The sequence below is a fragment of the Furipterus horrens genome, unplaced genomic scaffold (genome assembly GCF_987537825.1).
Source record: "Furipterus horrens unplaced genomic scaffold, mFurHor1.1.pri manual_scaffold_2, whole genome shotgun sequence".
Lineage (NCBI taxonomy): Eukaryota > Metazoa > Chordata > Mammalia > Chiroptera > Furipteridae > Furipterus > Furipterus horrens.
The window spans coordinates 99307915-99324341 of NW_028327172.1; the positions used below are offsets into that span (position 1 = coordinate 99307915).

At 35.1% G+C, this 16427-nt stretch overlaps 1 protein-coding gene across 20 annotated transcripts in view; it reads right to left on the bottom strand.

Annotated features, from left to right (window-relative positions):
• The window catches only part of SEC31A (SEC31 homolog A, COPII component), a 96570-nt gene that overhangs the window by 43843 nt on the left and 36300 nt on the right, over positions 1–16427 (bottom strand). For 14 of the 20 annotated variants that reach the window (XM_090266213.1, XM_090266210.1, XM_090266212.1 and 11 more), the window contains 7 exons: positions 15075–15174; positions 12544–12705; positions 12188–12340; positions 6211–6444; positions 4709–4783; positions 2954–2992; positions 425–502 (listed from right to left, as the gene is read on the bottom strand). In XM_090266213.1, coding sequence (XP_090122339.1) covers positions 425–502; positions 2954–2992; positions 4709–4783; positions 6211–6444; positions 12188–12340; positions 12544–12705; positions 15075–15174 — 841 coding nt within the window. The remainder of the gene's footprint in view (positions 1–424; positions 503–2953; positions 2993–4708; positions 4784–6210; positions 6445–12187; positions 12341–12543; positions 12706–15074; positions 15175–16427) is intronic. The other 6 variants (XM_090266219.1, XM_090266216.1, XM_090266224.1 and 3 more) reach the window with 1 other exon arrangement.

A 16427-nucleotide genomic window follows, 5' to 3' on the forward strand; every position in this document is an offset into this window, starting at 1 on the left:
ATATTCTTTACTTGAACTCCAAAATTCAAGAGACTAATTCAGAAGCCTATTCCAGTGAGAGTGGGCCCTAAGTATTAATGTGCGAAGAAAAAACATTAACTTTACATACATTGAAGTGTGGATTTCTGAATAAAATCTCTTTTCAGTTTGACATCATAATGTCCATCTGGCCAAATTAAGTACATCCCACATCAGCTGTTAACTTTAAATCATATAATCTAGAAGCTAGGTCAGAAAACTAAAGATTTCAGAGATGATACTTCTGTCAAACTAGTGAACAGACTCATACCCTAAACAGCTCTAAGAAAACAATACATTCCATCTTTATTTTGAAACAAATAGGAAAACTTTTTATATTTCAATGGTGATTAAAAAAAATAGCACGTATTTTTCCAATGTAATTAAAAATGAAAACTATAAGTACCTCTCCCGAGAGCTGCTCTTCAGCAGCAGGGCTCTCCTCCCCATCACTCTGTGCTACTTGATCAGAATCTTTAAGAGCCTTTGGTACACAAAATAATTGCAGAAGAAGTTGAAGTATGTAGCATTAAAAGGTTATTAGTGAAAAAGACCCAATAAACAACATTCAGAGCTAGTTTAATCATAAGCAACACTAAGTAAGTTTCTTTGAGACACACCATTAGAAGAAAAGCAAAGAGCCATTACAGCTGAGACCTTTCCTTTCTTTCCTACTAAATGTCCCCTCAGTAACAAAGGTCCTAACTTTAAGTACCTGAGCAGTCGTTGAATTAGTTTTTCCTCTTTTGTGAAAGTCATATACCATTAAGAGTAACGAATGCTCTACCAGTATATTTAGACTACTTTAAAATGAGAATTTATTCACTTGTTAAAATATCTACAATCTGCATTTATTTTCATACCATAAAGCAATAAAACAAATTTTTTATAGAAATTACTACATTTTTTATCTAAATATATTATTGACAATATAGTTACAGCCCTGTATATTTCTTTTTTTTTTTTTTTTGGTATGTTTTATTGATTATGCTGTTATAGTTGTCCCAATTTCTTTTCTTTGCTCCCCTCCACCCAGCAACCCCCCTCCCTCCAGCAACCCCCCACCCTTAGTCCATGTCCATGGGTTGTGCATAATGCTCTTCTCAACATCCCCCTGTCCATTCCCCAACCCTCCTACCATGTTTCTTAATTCCTGCACCATTTCCCTCCCTCTCCCCCTTCCTCCTCCCAGGTGCTCTCCCCACACATGCTCCCCATACCTGATTCTGTTCCCACTCTAGTTGTCTGCTTAGTTTACCTTTGTTCCATTCCCTAGCTTCTGTTGTTGATAGTTGATACTGTTTTCATTTTAATGTTCATAGTTTTGATATCCTTTTTCTTAAATAAGTTCAACATTTCATATAATAATGGCTTGGTGATGATGAACTTCTTCAGCTTTACCTTGTCTGGGAAGCACTTCATCTGCCCTTCCATTCTGAATGACAGCTTTGCTGGATAGAGTAATCTTGGTTGTAGGTCCTTGCTTTTCATCACTTTGAATATTTCCTTCCAGTCCCTTCTTGCCTGCAAAGTTTCTCTTGAGAAATCAGCTGACAATCTTATAGGTACCCCTTTGTAAGTAATTCTCCTCTTCTCTCTTGCTGCTTTTAAGATTCTTTCTTATCCTTAACCTTTGGCATTTTGATTATGATGTGTCTTGGTGTGGACCTCCCTGGGTCTAGTTTGTTTGGGACTTTCTGTGCTTCCTGGACCTGTACGTCCATTTCCTTCCCCAAATTAGGGAAGTTTTCTTCATTATTTTTTCACATAATTTTTCAATTTCTTGCTCTCCCTCTTCATTCACCTTCTGGCAACCCTATGATTTGGATGTTGGCATGTTTATAGCTGTCCCAGAGATTTCTAAGCCTCTCCTCATTTTTTTAAATTCTCATTTCCTCCTTCTGTACTGGTTGACTGTTTGTTTCTTCATTATGTTCCAATTTGCTGATTTGAACCCTGGTTTCCTTTCCTTCACCACTTGTTTCATACGGATTTTCCTTCATTTCAGCCAGGATAGCCTTCATTCTTTCCCTGTCCTGTTTAATCTTTGTTGTTAGATTTGTGAGCACCCTAATCACCAATGCCTTAAACAGTGCTTCTGCTAAGTTGTCTATCTCCTCATCCGTTAGGCATACTATCTGCTCATTGCTTAGTTGTGCCACTGGGACCTTGATCTGCCCCCGCTTCTGGGTCATACTTCTCTGTCTCATCTTTCTATGTTTGCCTCTGTGATTTGGGCAAGGGCTATCGTACCTCTTACGTTATAGGGGGTGGAGCCTTAGGTATTCCTTAGTGCTGGTGACCTGGTTCACCGTGTTTTGGTGCTGTATGTCCGGGAGGGGTCTGAGAGGGAAAAGTGTTGGTTGCCACAGCTTTTCCAGGCACCTCTTCCCCTTTCTGTAATAAGCAAGCTGCCTCCTTTTTGAGACTCAGTTTCTTCCTGCGCCCCCGCCCCCACTTGCTTTCACAGTCAGAAGTAATGCGGCTCTATTTTCCCAGTCTCTGGACCTGCAAGCTGTGTGGTCTAGTTTGGGGCTTGAATCATTTCTTAGGTTTAATCAGTATGACTGTTTTTTTGTCAGGGTTGCTGCTAGCCACACCCGCCCGCCGCTCTCCCACAAGCTGTGCGGCCTCTAACGGTGCTGCCGAGAAGCACCGCTCCCCCTGCAGCCACAGCTCTGCCTTCCTACCTTTCTGGTTATTTCTTTATTTCTTGCTGAACTTCCCTGTAGTTTTGATTTTTTTGATTTTCTGCATTTTTTTTTTTTTTTTTTTTAGTTTTGAAGTGGTTGTAAATTTCTTCTTAGTTGTGAGGAGAAGCAGCGCATGTATTTATGCCTCCAACTTGGCCCCGAATTTCTTAAATTACATTTCTTTCTTTGTTATCATCTAAACCAAAATTTTAGAAGGGAGCTATTTTTAAAGGCATTCTTACCACATCAGATCCATCCACTTTGTTCAAGGCCAAAGCAATCTGAAACAAACAAACAACTCACCTACTAAATGGAATTCTATTTCAATATATATTGCAAATGTTCACCTTTTATTCCATTCTCATTGGCAAAAATACACAGAAGTTCAAATCAAAGGTAGTATTTTTAAGAAAAGAATAAAATCTGCACAAAACTGATTCTCAGTGGTCCTAGTTTCTATTACGAGGTGTTCCATTGTTCACATGTCATCTCACTCTCATGTTCAATGTCAAAACTTCAAGACAAGCATGTTTTCTTCTTGTTTTAAATAAAATAACTATAATTATTTTTTTAAAAATATTTCTTCAGGTACTCACTATGGAGAGAACTGCTATTAAGAAGTATTTTGAAGCCCTTGCTGGACAGCTCAGTTGGTTAGAGCATCATCCCAATATGCCAAGGTTGTAGGTTAGAACCCCAGTCAGGGCACATAAAAGAATCAACCAATGAATGCATAAATGAGTGGAAAAACAAATCGATGTTTTTTTTCTTCCTTCCTTCCTTCCTTTTCTTCCTTCCTTCCTTCCTTCCTTCTTTCCTTTCCTTCCTTCCTTCCTTCCTTCCTTCTTCCTTCCTTCCTTCCTTCCTTCCTTTCTCCCTCTCTCTCACCCCGCACCCCCTTCCCCTCTCTTTCTAAAATCAATTAAAAAAAAAATGTTCTGACAATTAAATTCTATATCCTCAATTTTTGCTATCTGGTATGCAGTAGAGTTTTCATATTAATCTCTTAAAAACCTAAAGAAGTTATAGCATCAAGAAATGTAAACTACAGTTAAATATTTAAAAATCTAAAGAAGTGATCACAGACACATAGCCAATAAGCAGTGGAGCTATGCATGATGTGACTCCAAGACTGTCTGACATCAAAGGGTGTGCTCGGCATGCCTAGATATGCAGTATACAACCTGTACTGTGTATGTGACAACCATGCAATGTTACAGACTTCAGTCATTTTCAAAGAATGACAAGGGCTAATATTAATTACACAAAGAATCTACAATATTTCCTTCAAAGTTTCCAAAGTCAGTGCTTTTACCACTGTTCACGTCAACACTGCAGAATAATTAAGCCCCCTTAGAGAAGAAAACTATAAAACTGGAATATAACTTCCTCTTTTTATAAGGGAATCTTTTTTTAAATTAAAATGTTAAACAAATCACTTGGACTTTTTGTTTATTCAGGTTCAGTGTAATAAATCTCCCTTGTTCCAAAATATTTATTAGTTACTTGTTAGCTGAAACAGTATACAATTTGGTAATTGTGGGCTAAAGCATTAACAGCTAGGTTGGAAATTTTTGATAGCTTAAAATAGTACCATTTTTCATTACTTAAGCTCTACTGAATGTGGGATGATCTCAAACAGTTTCTCTCTCTCTCTATTCCCCCCAAGCCATTGGTTACACACCCTCTTAAAATCTGTGTTATTTCCAGTATTTGAGGTTCACAGCCTCTCATCATTCAAAGCCCAATCCTCCCTGACACAGCTCTTTAAGTCAAGTTTGAATTGAAGGTGATTCTGGGAGCTTCAAATTCCAAGTATAAGTGGAATTTTATATTTAACAATATGTATTCAAAACTTTGGCAATCACAGACAAATTCTTATTACATATTTCTTGAATGATTAAGATAATTTGTGTAGAATTTTATTTTAAGAAATCTATTCTACATAAATATTTTACTTGTATAAGCACAACCTTTTCACTTTTCCAAAAGTTTACCTTTTTTCCTAGGTCTTCTTTTCTGTATCCCAGAAGTTCAAGGTATTTTCCACGAGAATCATCCTCAAAGTTTACCTTTAAAAAGACATATTCTTGAAACAAGGACCAGTATATAAAGGCCTAACTTTTAATTAACTGATCAAATTTCAAATAGAATTTTAAAGTATCTAAAGTCTACTCTATCAACTAGAAGGTTCACTGTAAGAAAAAAATCCAAAGAATAGTTTTCCTTTAAATAAGTAATTTTTAAAATAAGTATACTAGTAATTATCCTAGTTGAATAAAGCTTACTCATAAACTATAATTTGTGGGGGGGAAAAAAGCAACTCATGTCTAAAGGCTATGTGAATGCAAAACTCACACTATGTGAAACAGTCAATACCCTAAAACTCTTCCCTAAAATTAATACTTAAAAAAATAAATAAATAAAATGTAGCCCTGGCTGGTGTGGCTCAGTGGATTGAGTGCTGGCCTGAGATTTGAAAGGTTGCTGATTCGATTACCAATCAGGGCACAATCCTGGGTTGCAGGTCAGGTCCCCAGTTGGGGGTGTACAAGAGGCAACCGATTAATGTTTCTCTTGCACACCATTTCTCTCACACACTGATGTTTCTCTCCCTCTTTCCCTCCTTTCCTATCTCTCTAAAATAAATAAAAATAAACTGTTAAAAAAATAAACTATAATTTTAGAATTTAACCTTATTGTATTCAAGATCTCTCTTCTTTGGAAAATTCATTATCAAGAAATAAGACATTCCAGCCCTGGCTGGTGTGGTTCAATGGACTGAGTGCCGGCCTGTAAACCAAAGGGTTGCTGGTTTGATTCCCAGTCAGGACACATGCCTGGATTTCGGGCCAGGTCCCCAGTTTGGGGTACATGACAGGCAACTGATTGATGTGTCTCTCACACATCATTGTTTCTCTCCATCTCTTTCTCCCTCCCTTCCCCTTCTCTAAAAATAAATTTAAAAATTAAAAATTTATAAAAAAATTTTTTAATGCAAAAATATTTTTAAAAAGAAATATATTCCAGTGGAGGCAAATGACTAACCAAAAATTCTGTTATTTTACTGTCATAAATGCAATTCAGTAAAAGGAATGAGGAATGCCTCCAATCTCTCTTCCCTATACCTCTTCCATATTTTCCCATTTTCTTTAACTGGATCTACTATAAAAAATATATATTCTATTTTTTATTATACTTTTGTTTTTAGTATACTAAGCTCTATGTTCCAATTTAAAATAGGCTTGGTGAATATTATGTCTTTCTCTTATATTGTTTTTTACCTATTAAAAAAAGTACTTCACATTAGGCTTTTCGAAGAAGACAAAGAACTCTTGACATAAAAAGTTAGGTTCATAAGGTTTTCTTAATTTCATCCTGAGATTCCTAACATCACATTCTTCCAACTGTTTCTTTAATAGGAAGACAGATTTAGACTATAATGGGAACAGTTAAACTTGCAGATAATGAAATAAAATTGTTTTAATACCAACTTTACCTTCAAAAAGGACCACACGTTTTTTTCAAACTCCGACTGAGAAGTATCAATTTTTTTCTGACAATAATTGACAAAGCCTTGTGACTGCATGACCTGCTGAAGTTGGTCTGATCGGCTGAGGAATTCCTTTTCTGTTACAACCTGGCTGATGAACACGTGCTGCTGCTGTTGCTGCTCAGCTCCCTGCTGAGACTGCATTTTGACATTCTCAAAGGTAACCAATTTGCCTCCAAACTATAAAAGAACAAATGAGCAAAGTAGTCAGTTTGAACATAAGGATGTGATCAGAAAACATGTTCATTATAAACATGCTTACAGAAAGGTCTGTGACCTAAATGTATAACCTTTGGATAAAATTAGTGGACACACTCTCCCATACTCCACTATCTGACCCCAGTCTTCAATATTTATTCTCTTCACAAAACCCATCTTCTAGATAAAATGTGTCCTACAATTTCTAATCTACTTGATTTTACTAACTTCCACATACTCAATGCTACTTCTTTCCAAGGCCCAGGCAAACGTCTCCTCTTCCACCCCACATGCCTTCAGTGTATTATATATCTTTTTTGATTCAACTATTAAGTTAGTTATATGTATTTGCCTCATGTTCTGGTCTAGGCCTAAAGTTTTAGAGGATGGCTAAATATGCCACTCTTCCAAAGTATGCCATTTGGCATAATGATTATTTTGAGCTAAAGACTTGAAAATGAGCAGGAACAGAAAGGCACTCTGACCTCTTCTTTCCTTTCTGAAAGTAGGAGCTGAAACTCCCATGAGTGCTGCTCTCCCTATACCAAGAGTAAAGCAACATTCTTATCACCAGTGATGAGAATTAAGGCCAAGAGAAATCTGTACAAAAAAACTTGTTAAATAACAATTATCTCCCTCGAGTCTCTCTCTATTTTTACTTTCCTACAATTGCCATTTGTTCAGCCTAGGTCTTACTACTTCTTTGAGTTATCATTTTCCTCTGGAGCTTCCATGTACATGTAAAAATCTGTATACTTTTCTCCTGTTAATCTGTCTTATGTCAACTTCATTCTCAGACCAGGTTGAAAAACCTAGAAAGGGAGATGCAAAGTTGTGCCTCCTCTACACTTACAAGGAAGGTTCTGTGTCTGCTTTATTCTTATATGGCCTAAAGTACCCAATATCTGCCTTGTATATAGCAAGTAGACAGTTAATATCTAATTAACGTATTCATAAAAATATAGGTAAAGAAGAAAATACAGGAACAAATTAGGTTCTTTATACTCAGTAATTTTTATACAAAGATTATGGACTTTACACAAACTTGTCTTATTAAATATCTAATATATTCAAAGGGTTTGTTATATGAGACATTACAGAAAATGCTAAGACATAAAATACAAATCACTATCCTTCAGAAACTTAACATGAAAATATAACTGGATAAAATGAGCACATATAAGTGCTAAATGAGGTGCAGATAATACCACACATGATATAGAACTTCACAGAAGGGCAAAAGCACAAGTTCTAGGAAAGTTTGAGAAAACTGAACCCAAAAGCAAGACCTAAACTGAGTTTTATATGATGATTAGGTTTACTCATTTATTTAGTTCTATGTAATATTAATGTTATAATGTTACATAATTATAATAATGTAAATGCTGTTTGCTAGTCATCAGTTTTTTATTTTTATTTTTTTAATAATTTATTTATTTGTTTGTTTGTTTATTTATTTTTAGAGGGGGAAAAGGAGAAAGAGAAGGAGAGAAACATTACTGTGTGATTGCCTCTCACTCACGCCCCCAACTGGGGACCTGACGTCCAACCTAGTCATGTGCCCTGACTGGGAATCCAACCAGCTACACCTGGCCGAAGGGCGATCCTCAATCCACTGAGCCACAGCAGCCAGTGCTTAGTTGTCAGTTTTTTAAATCATCCAAAACAAATAAAGAAAACTTAAATATTGCTACTGAACATAATAAAAATATTTTTAAATCTTGATTATGTCATTTACAAAAATTGAAAGATATAATATTGGAAAGATAAAAATTAAAAATATAAATGTATAATTTAAGATTGCATAAAAGTTTCAATTAATACTATATTAAGAATAGTACAGGAGAGTGAGAAGCCAAAGAACTTACACATACGACCCATGGACATGAACTAAGCAGTGTGGGATTGCTGGAGGGTACCAGTACCAGTGGGTACTGGGTAGAGGGCGGCAAAGGGAAAGAAATTGGGACAACTGTAACAGCATAATCAATAAAATATACTAAAAAAAGTTAAGTTGATATATCAAGACTTGGACATTTAGGTAAATAATTCACATTTCTAAAGACAATCACAAAAATAACAAAATTCTATAGCGTCAATGATGGTAACCCAAAGACATTTGAGGATGACACTGACTTCTACCAATTACGGCCAAAGAGAGGGCATTTTCATTGCATTCTGTAAGAGGGAAGAGCAAAGGAAGAACACTTCCAGTCTCTCCATCCCTCACACTCTCCTGGGAGAAGACTGATTAACACTGTTTTTCAGGGATTTTGGGGAAGAAATGTAGAATGCTTGCAATAGCTCAAGCTTTTTTTTTTTTTTTTTGCATCTGTCTTCTTACATAGAGCAATAGTACATGTAGATCAAAGTTGCCTGCACCTTCAAGGAAAGCCAGGATCTCAAAAGACATTTTTGCACATAAATATTTATTGCAGCATTATTCACAACAACCAAGAGGTGAAAGCAATCTATGTCCACTGATAGATGAATGGCTGAAGAAAATGTGGTGTGTATATATACGATGAAACATTATTCAGCCTGTCATATACTACAACATACGGACATTATACTAAGTGAAAAATACCCCATCACAAAAAGAAAAAAACTGTGTGATTCCATATTTGAGATATCTAAAGTAATAAAAGTCAGAGGCTCTCTCCACAAAGCATACCTGTACCTTTCCCCACTCCTTTCTATCCCCAGGGCTCACATTCATGTTCCCACCCCACCTCCCTCTCCTGACCCCCCTACACACCTGAACTCCGCACTCCTGAATCTCTCCCACCATCTCTCTAAAGGTGCACATCTCACTTTCTCCTAACCTCCAAGGGTGTGTTTTTGCTGTAACTTGTTTCCTGAGCCCATTTCTTCTACGACTCACTTTTTCTTCCTCTGACTTTCTAAGTAAACTTTCTCTTATAATTTGTAAAAATACAAAAAGTGAAAAAATAAAGTAGTCAAAGTCAAAGAAACAGGAAGTAGAATATGATCACCAGGGGTTAGGAGAGAAAAACAGGTAGTTGTTCAATAGTTTCAGTTTTACAAGATAAAAACGTTTGAGAAATCTGGTGCACAACAATATGCATGTAGTTAACACACTGTACTGCTCACTTAAAATGGTTAAGATGGTAAAGTTTATGTTATGTATTTTTTACATTCAAAAAATGGCAAATAAAAAAAGCTAGAAGGAAGGGAAGAAGAGAAGAAAGGACATAATCTCCTCCAGAAAAAATAAAAAGAAAAGGATCCTGCCTGGTATAGCTCGGTAGACTGAGTACAGACCTGCAAACCAAAAGGTCACTGGTTCAATTCCCAGTAAGGGCACATGCCTGTGATGTGGACCAGGTCCCCAGTTGGGGGCATGAGAGAGGCAACCGATCAATGTGTCTAACACATTGATGTTTCTCTCATTCTCTTTCTCCCTCCCTTCCCATCTTTCTAAAAGTAAATAAATAAAATCTTTTAAAAAAGTTTTTTAAATTAAAAAAGAAAAGAAAAGAAATGAAGGAAGGAGAGATAGAGATGGAAGATAAGTTTAATAAGGTGATGGGAGGAGATGGATAATGTGAACGTTGTACAACAATGTGAATATACTTTTGCCACTGAAATATATGTTTAAAATAGTCAAAATATTGTTATGTATGAAAGGGGAACACAAAACTCCCAGAATTATTTTCTGGAGGACTGGCCCCTGGTAGTAGAGGTTCTAGGAACCCATCTGTATCAGTGTACCAGCAGGTATTGTTGTGAGAGGTGCATGCGGCTTCAGTGAATTTTTGTAAAGACGCTTTGAAAGCGTTTGCCCATTTCATCATGGGTGATTTATGAGCGCACCTGCACACACTTGCTGAGTATTCAGCAGTTTTTAACCGAAATGGCATGGCCCCATGCCCTACCCTCCCTATTCACCTGATTTTGCCCTGAGTGACTTTTTTTTTGTTTCCCTGGATGAAAAAAAGTCCTCAAAGAGAAGCATTTGGCCAATGTGGAAGAGGTGAAACAAAAAATAGCACTGGCACTAACTGGCATCAAATTCAATGAGCTCAAAAACTGTTTTGAGCAGTGGGAAAAAATGTCTCAATAGGTATTATTGCATCAAATGGTGGGTACTTTGAAAATGACTGAAGTTTAAATATATAAGAATAAATACACAATTTTTAATAAAGAAATTCCTGATTTTTTTGGCTTCCCCCTCCCCTGGTACATTTTACAATTAAAAAGGTAGAAAGTCCCACTTTTCCTAAAAAGACATTTTAAATAAAGAAAAAGTAGCAATAAACTCAAAATGGACAAAAGACTTAATTATAAGTCGTGACACCATGGAAGTCCTAGAGAAAAACATAGGCAGTAAAATTTCAGTTACCCTACGTAGTAGCAGTGTTTTTGCTGATATATCTCCTAAGGCAAGGGAAATAAAGAATGAACAAATGGGACTACAATAAATTTAAAAGCTTCTGCACAGCTAAAGAAATCATTATCAAAATGAGAAGGGAACCAACTGTATGGCAGAACATACTTGTCAATGATACCTTGGAGGGTTTGATCTCCAAATATATAATGAACTTATACAATTCAACATCACAAAGACTGACAATCCAATTAAAAAATGGGCAAAGGACCTGAACAGACACTTCACCAAGGAGGACATACAGAGGGCCCACAGACATATGAAAGTATGCTCAACATCACTAGCCATCAGAGAGATGCAAATTAAAACCACAATGAGATACCACCTCACACCAGTCAGAATTGCCATCATTAACAAATCAACAAACAACAAGTGCTGGCGAGGACGTGGGGAAAAGGGAACCCTGGTACACTACTGGTGGGCATGCAGACTGGTATAACCACTGTGGAAAACAGTATGGAATTTCCTCAAAAAACTATAAATGGAACTGTCTTTTGAACAGGCGATTCCACTGCTGGGATTTATAGCCAAAGAATCCTGAAACACCAATTCAAAAGAACCTATACACCCCTATGTTCATAGCAGTGCTATTTACAATAGCCAAGCGCTAGAAACAGCCTAAGTACCCATCAGTAAATGAATGGATCAAAAAACTGTCATACATTTATACAATGGAATACTGCACAGCAGAAAGAAAGAAGGAACTCCTACCTTTCACAACAGCACAGATGGAACTGGACAATATCATACTAAAGGAACTAAGACAGCTGGTGAAAGACAAATACCATATGATCTCACTTATAAGAGGAACCTAATGAACAAAATAAACTAACAAGCAAAACAGAACCAGAAGCATGGAAACAAGAATAGACTGACAGTGATCAGAGGGCTGGGGGGAGGGGAGTAAGAATAGAATGAAGGGGAAGGGACTAGTCAAGAAACATGCATGAATGACCCATGGAAACCGACAACAGGGCAGGGAATAACTTTGGGAATTGGGGAGGGCTGGTGGGCTGGGTGGAGGAGGGCAAAGGGGGAAAAATTGGGACAACTGTAATAGAATAATAATAAATGCTTTAAAAAAATAGATGTGTAACTTAAGTGACCCTACAATAAGAACATATCATTCTCTTACTCAGGTTGGGTAAAATCCTGAAATAAAGAAATCGAAGTTTGTTTGAAAAGAAAAAGAAATAAAGAAAAAGCCATAGACACATCTCAATCTCAATCTTCTTCCATGAAAGTGATCCTATCATAATACTTTACTATGTTAAGTCCTTTCTGATTGTGGACCATAAAAACAAATCCACCTACTGAAAAGGAAGCCCCAGTAGGCCTTCGGATCCACTTGGGTGGCTTCTTCAGAGGCAACACTATATTATGCTGAGCAGCCTGCTGAGGAATTTGTAATGGTGGAAGAGGCTGTCCCGTGCCAAAAGGATCCAGATTTCCAAAAGATGATGAAAGCTAAAAAAAAATTAAAATGTGAGAATTTCTAACTCATATAAGACTACATTACATGTTTTTAAGTCCTATCCAAGAAAGTCTTTTATCACAATTATCTAATTAATCAGTTTTATTGATCAGTAACATCATTTTCAAAATAATTAACACGATAAGATGATTTTTTTTCAGTTGCTATAATGAAAAACCTCAACATTTCCTATTACCTTATGAACTTGTTTCTGCCTTAAACCATCTGCATTCCCTCCCATGATAGAATAAACACTGATACGCCCATCAAAGGAAGCAGCTGACAAGACAGCAGGATTTCTGGGACACCACTGAATATCAAAGCACCACTGTGTATTGGTGGGAAGTTCATATAAGACCTGGGCAAAAAAAAAAAAAAAAAAAAAAAAAGGGCAGAAAACAATATAGTCACTTTATCGCCAAAACACCTGAATTAATATGATCAACAAGTACATTTTCTTTTAGAAAGTGTCTTTAGACAGGAAAAACAAGTATAAAAATTTAAGTACAAGACAGTCCATTATGATGGTCTGGTATTATAAAAAAGAATGCTACTCAAAATTATGACCAAATTTGGAATAAGCACATCTTAAAAACTGAGATATTTCTGTTTTTATTGAAATGTTATTAGCAGATGCATGTTAAAGACCAGGACACGCTATCAGAGTTAGCTTATTAAACTACTCTAAAAGATCACTGGCATGCTGTCCAACGGTTTTTGCTTGCCAAGATCCAAACAACTATATTTAGACTATTTGAAAACCAAATTTTAAAAATAATCTTAAAAGAATTCACTGAGAAATTTGGTTTTGGGTCAAAGCAAGAAAACAGGTACACATCATTTTTATTATTGCAGAATCAAAACAGAATTTGGCATAAACAGTTTTTTTAGAAGGAAAAGAATATTGAAGAACTATAAAAATGACTGATATAAAACTTTTACAATATAATAATTGTTGTTAACTTAAAATTAGTGTAATAATAAAATGCTCATAAAGCTCAGGTTTTGCAGCTTTAGGAAATGGAATGGGAAGTTACCATTAAATGGGTACAGACTTTCGATCATAGAAAATGAAAAAGTTCTGGAGATGGACAGTGGTGATGGCTGCACAACAATGTGAATATACTAATGTTACTGAACTGTACACTAAAAAATGGCTGAAATAGTAAGTGTTACATGTATTTTAACCACAATAAAAAAACAGGTACACTATGCGACTTTAAAAAGAAAATAAGTCAAATTAGCTTAACTTTGGCTTATATAACATTTAAAATAATGTTTTATTTTATAAGAAAACAGAATTAAGTGAAAAGATATTTGGCCTGCTTGTCTTTGATGCTTAAATTGGTTGATAAGATTCAAAACTTCATGATATTTGAATCATTTGTGTATTTTTAATTTGCATTTGAATAAAAAATTACTATGTATTTTTTAGTTGCAGCAGGCATGAAAAGTTTGTCACTTCAAAGTCTAAGCACACAAAACTAATCATATGCAAAAATTCATGTCATCAATTTACATAACTGAGAAAATGGGAACAGTAATTTTCATGAATTTTGAACTCACCTGGGAAGGCACAGTATAAAATGCAAGATTTTTATTATTTGGTCTACAAATCATATGAGGCAAAACTTACTATTTTAATTTTTTCTTGTCTCTCCTAACTTAAGTGTTTCTACATTCTTATAAACGACAGTCCATTCGAAAACTTTAAACCACCGATCAAGAATAAAAAGAAGTACTTGTTTTTATTTTAACAATATAGATTAAAATCTACTGAAGATACTCTTATTTTTACCAGTATTCCTTTAGGGTAACTAGCAAAGAACTTGCAATAATCTAGCCTAACTTAGAAAAAGTAGTTTAAAAGCTATAATTAAAATCTGTAGTCTCTTGTCCAGTACTGAGAGGAAAACCAACTATTAAGAATAATAAAATAATAATTAAAAAATTTTTAGTATAAAACCCAAAGCAAGTGAAATTATTTTATATAACTTTTACATTTAAATTGGTAATATTTCCTATATCTAAATTCCTTTTTTTTTAGGGAGTTTCTATTCTCTCTCTCTTTATTTTCATCCTCACCTGAGGATATATAGTCACTGACATGAGAGAGGAAGAAAGAGAAACATCAATCAGTTGCCTCCTGCATGCAACCCAACAGGGAATTGAACCTGAAGCCAGATATGTGCCCTGACCGGGAATCAAACCTATAACCTTTTGGTGTATGGGGACTAACCTTCAACTAACTGAGCTACCCAGCCAGGGTATTCCTACATCTAAATTTCTTTTGGTAAAACATTTGACAAATTTATATTACAAAATATTATATTCTTTCTGAATAATTCATAACAAATTTAAAACCTATTTTTACTGATTTCCAGAAGTCAAAGAGGAACTTCAGGAATGATAAAGCAGGAAAAAGACCCAAACCTTGAACACGCCTAATTTGAAGGCACCAGTTTTCAAAACCCACATGTTAAAGAAATCAAATTAAGTATCTCTGAATCTAGGTAAACAATTTTTATTGGAAATGGGAGGTGGGGGGTGATTACTAGTTTCAAATATACTAATTTAATGACTAATTTTCCCACACATACCTCCATTTACTTTCACATGTCCTGAATTGTAATAGTGTGTTAAAGAATCCATATGAAAAACTTCTAATTCAGCTAGAGAAAAAATATTATGATAGCTGTAAGTCTGAGAAACGTTTCCTCTCCATACCTCTCCTGTGTTTGGGTTGGAGCAGAGAATCTTAGCATCTTTTCCACAGCTCAGCAACAATTCAGGATCTGCCATGCTCCAAGCAATTGCCAAAATCCCCCTTATAAAATAAGAAATAGAAAGAGATGAAGAAATTTTAATCTTGGAAAAAACCAAATCTGCAAATTATCTGTCTAAGCTTTAAAGACACACAGCTAACAGAAGTATAATTTCATATTTCTGGAAAGCAATTTAGTAGTGTATATGCATTTTGATCATTACAAAAATATTCAACACCGTGTGCAGTGTATAATAGCAAACTATAAAAACAAATGCCCAACAACATGAATTGTTTAATAAGTTACAGATCAGCTTTTGTAAGAAAGTGTAGTTGAAACTTCTGTTGTAGAAATCTAGTTATTACTATTAAGTGCTGTTCATAATTAATAAAAAAGGTTAATTCTGCACACAAATTTGTATAAAATGCATAATTAAATGTTTACACAACTTATGTACATATAAATAAAATATGCACAATAAAATGTCTTACCTATGGATGAGTAGATTATGTAACTACTTCACATTTTCTTTTTTTTGTTTACATTTTCTAGCTTTTGTTATCAGAGAAATTCTAGTATATAAATTTTTTTAATTAAAAGAAAAATTTTTAAATTTGCCAAAGATCTGATTTTATAGTCATTTTTGCATTTTGATTTTTACCCTAAGTATAACAAAAGTAATACTTTTGATAACTTCTAGAAATTCAGATTAGGTTAAAGAAAATAAAAATCCTGTTACTTCACCATCACACACACACAAAAATACTATCAACAGCGTGCTTTTTCTATATTCATGCCTTCGTTGTTTAGAGATGGAAGCAAGAAAGTAAACATCATCATACCATAAGAAAAATACTAGAAACTACAATTTAAATACCAGATACCAGAAATACTAGGCTAGAAAAATACTACACTAGAAGTATATTTTCATATATTTTTAAAATCTTCACTTGAGGATATGTTTTTATTGCTTTTAGAGAGAGAGGGGGAGAGAGAGAGAGAGACAGAGACAGAGAGACAGAGAGAGACAGAGACAGAAAGAGAGAGAGAGAGAAACACCAATAAATTGCCTCCTATTGCACCCCAACCAGGGATAAAATCTGAAACCTAGGTATGTGCCCTGACCAGGGATAGAATCTGAAACCTTTTGGTGTATGAGATGACATTCCAGCTAACTGCACCACCCAGCAGGACTTATTTGCATATTTCTTAAAATAAAAACATGCAAATTAATATCTCTCGATTCTCCTAAAAACATCAGTGTTTCTAAGATACATAGCTTTTAAAAAATTCAAAAAACAAAGATAAGTCTCAT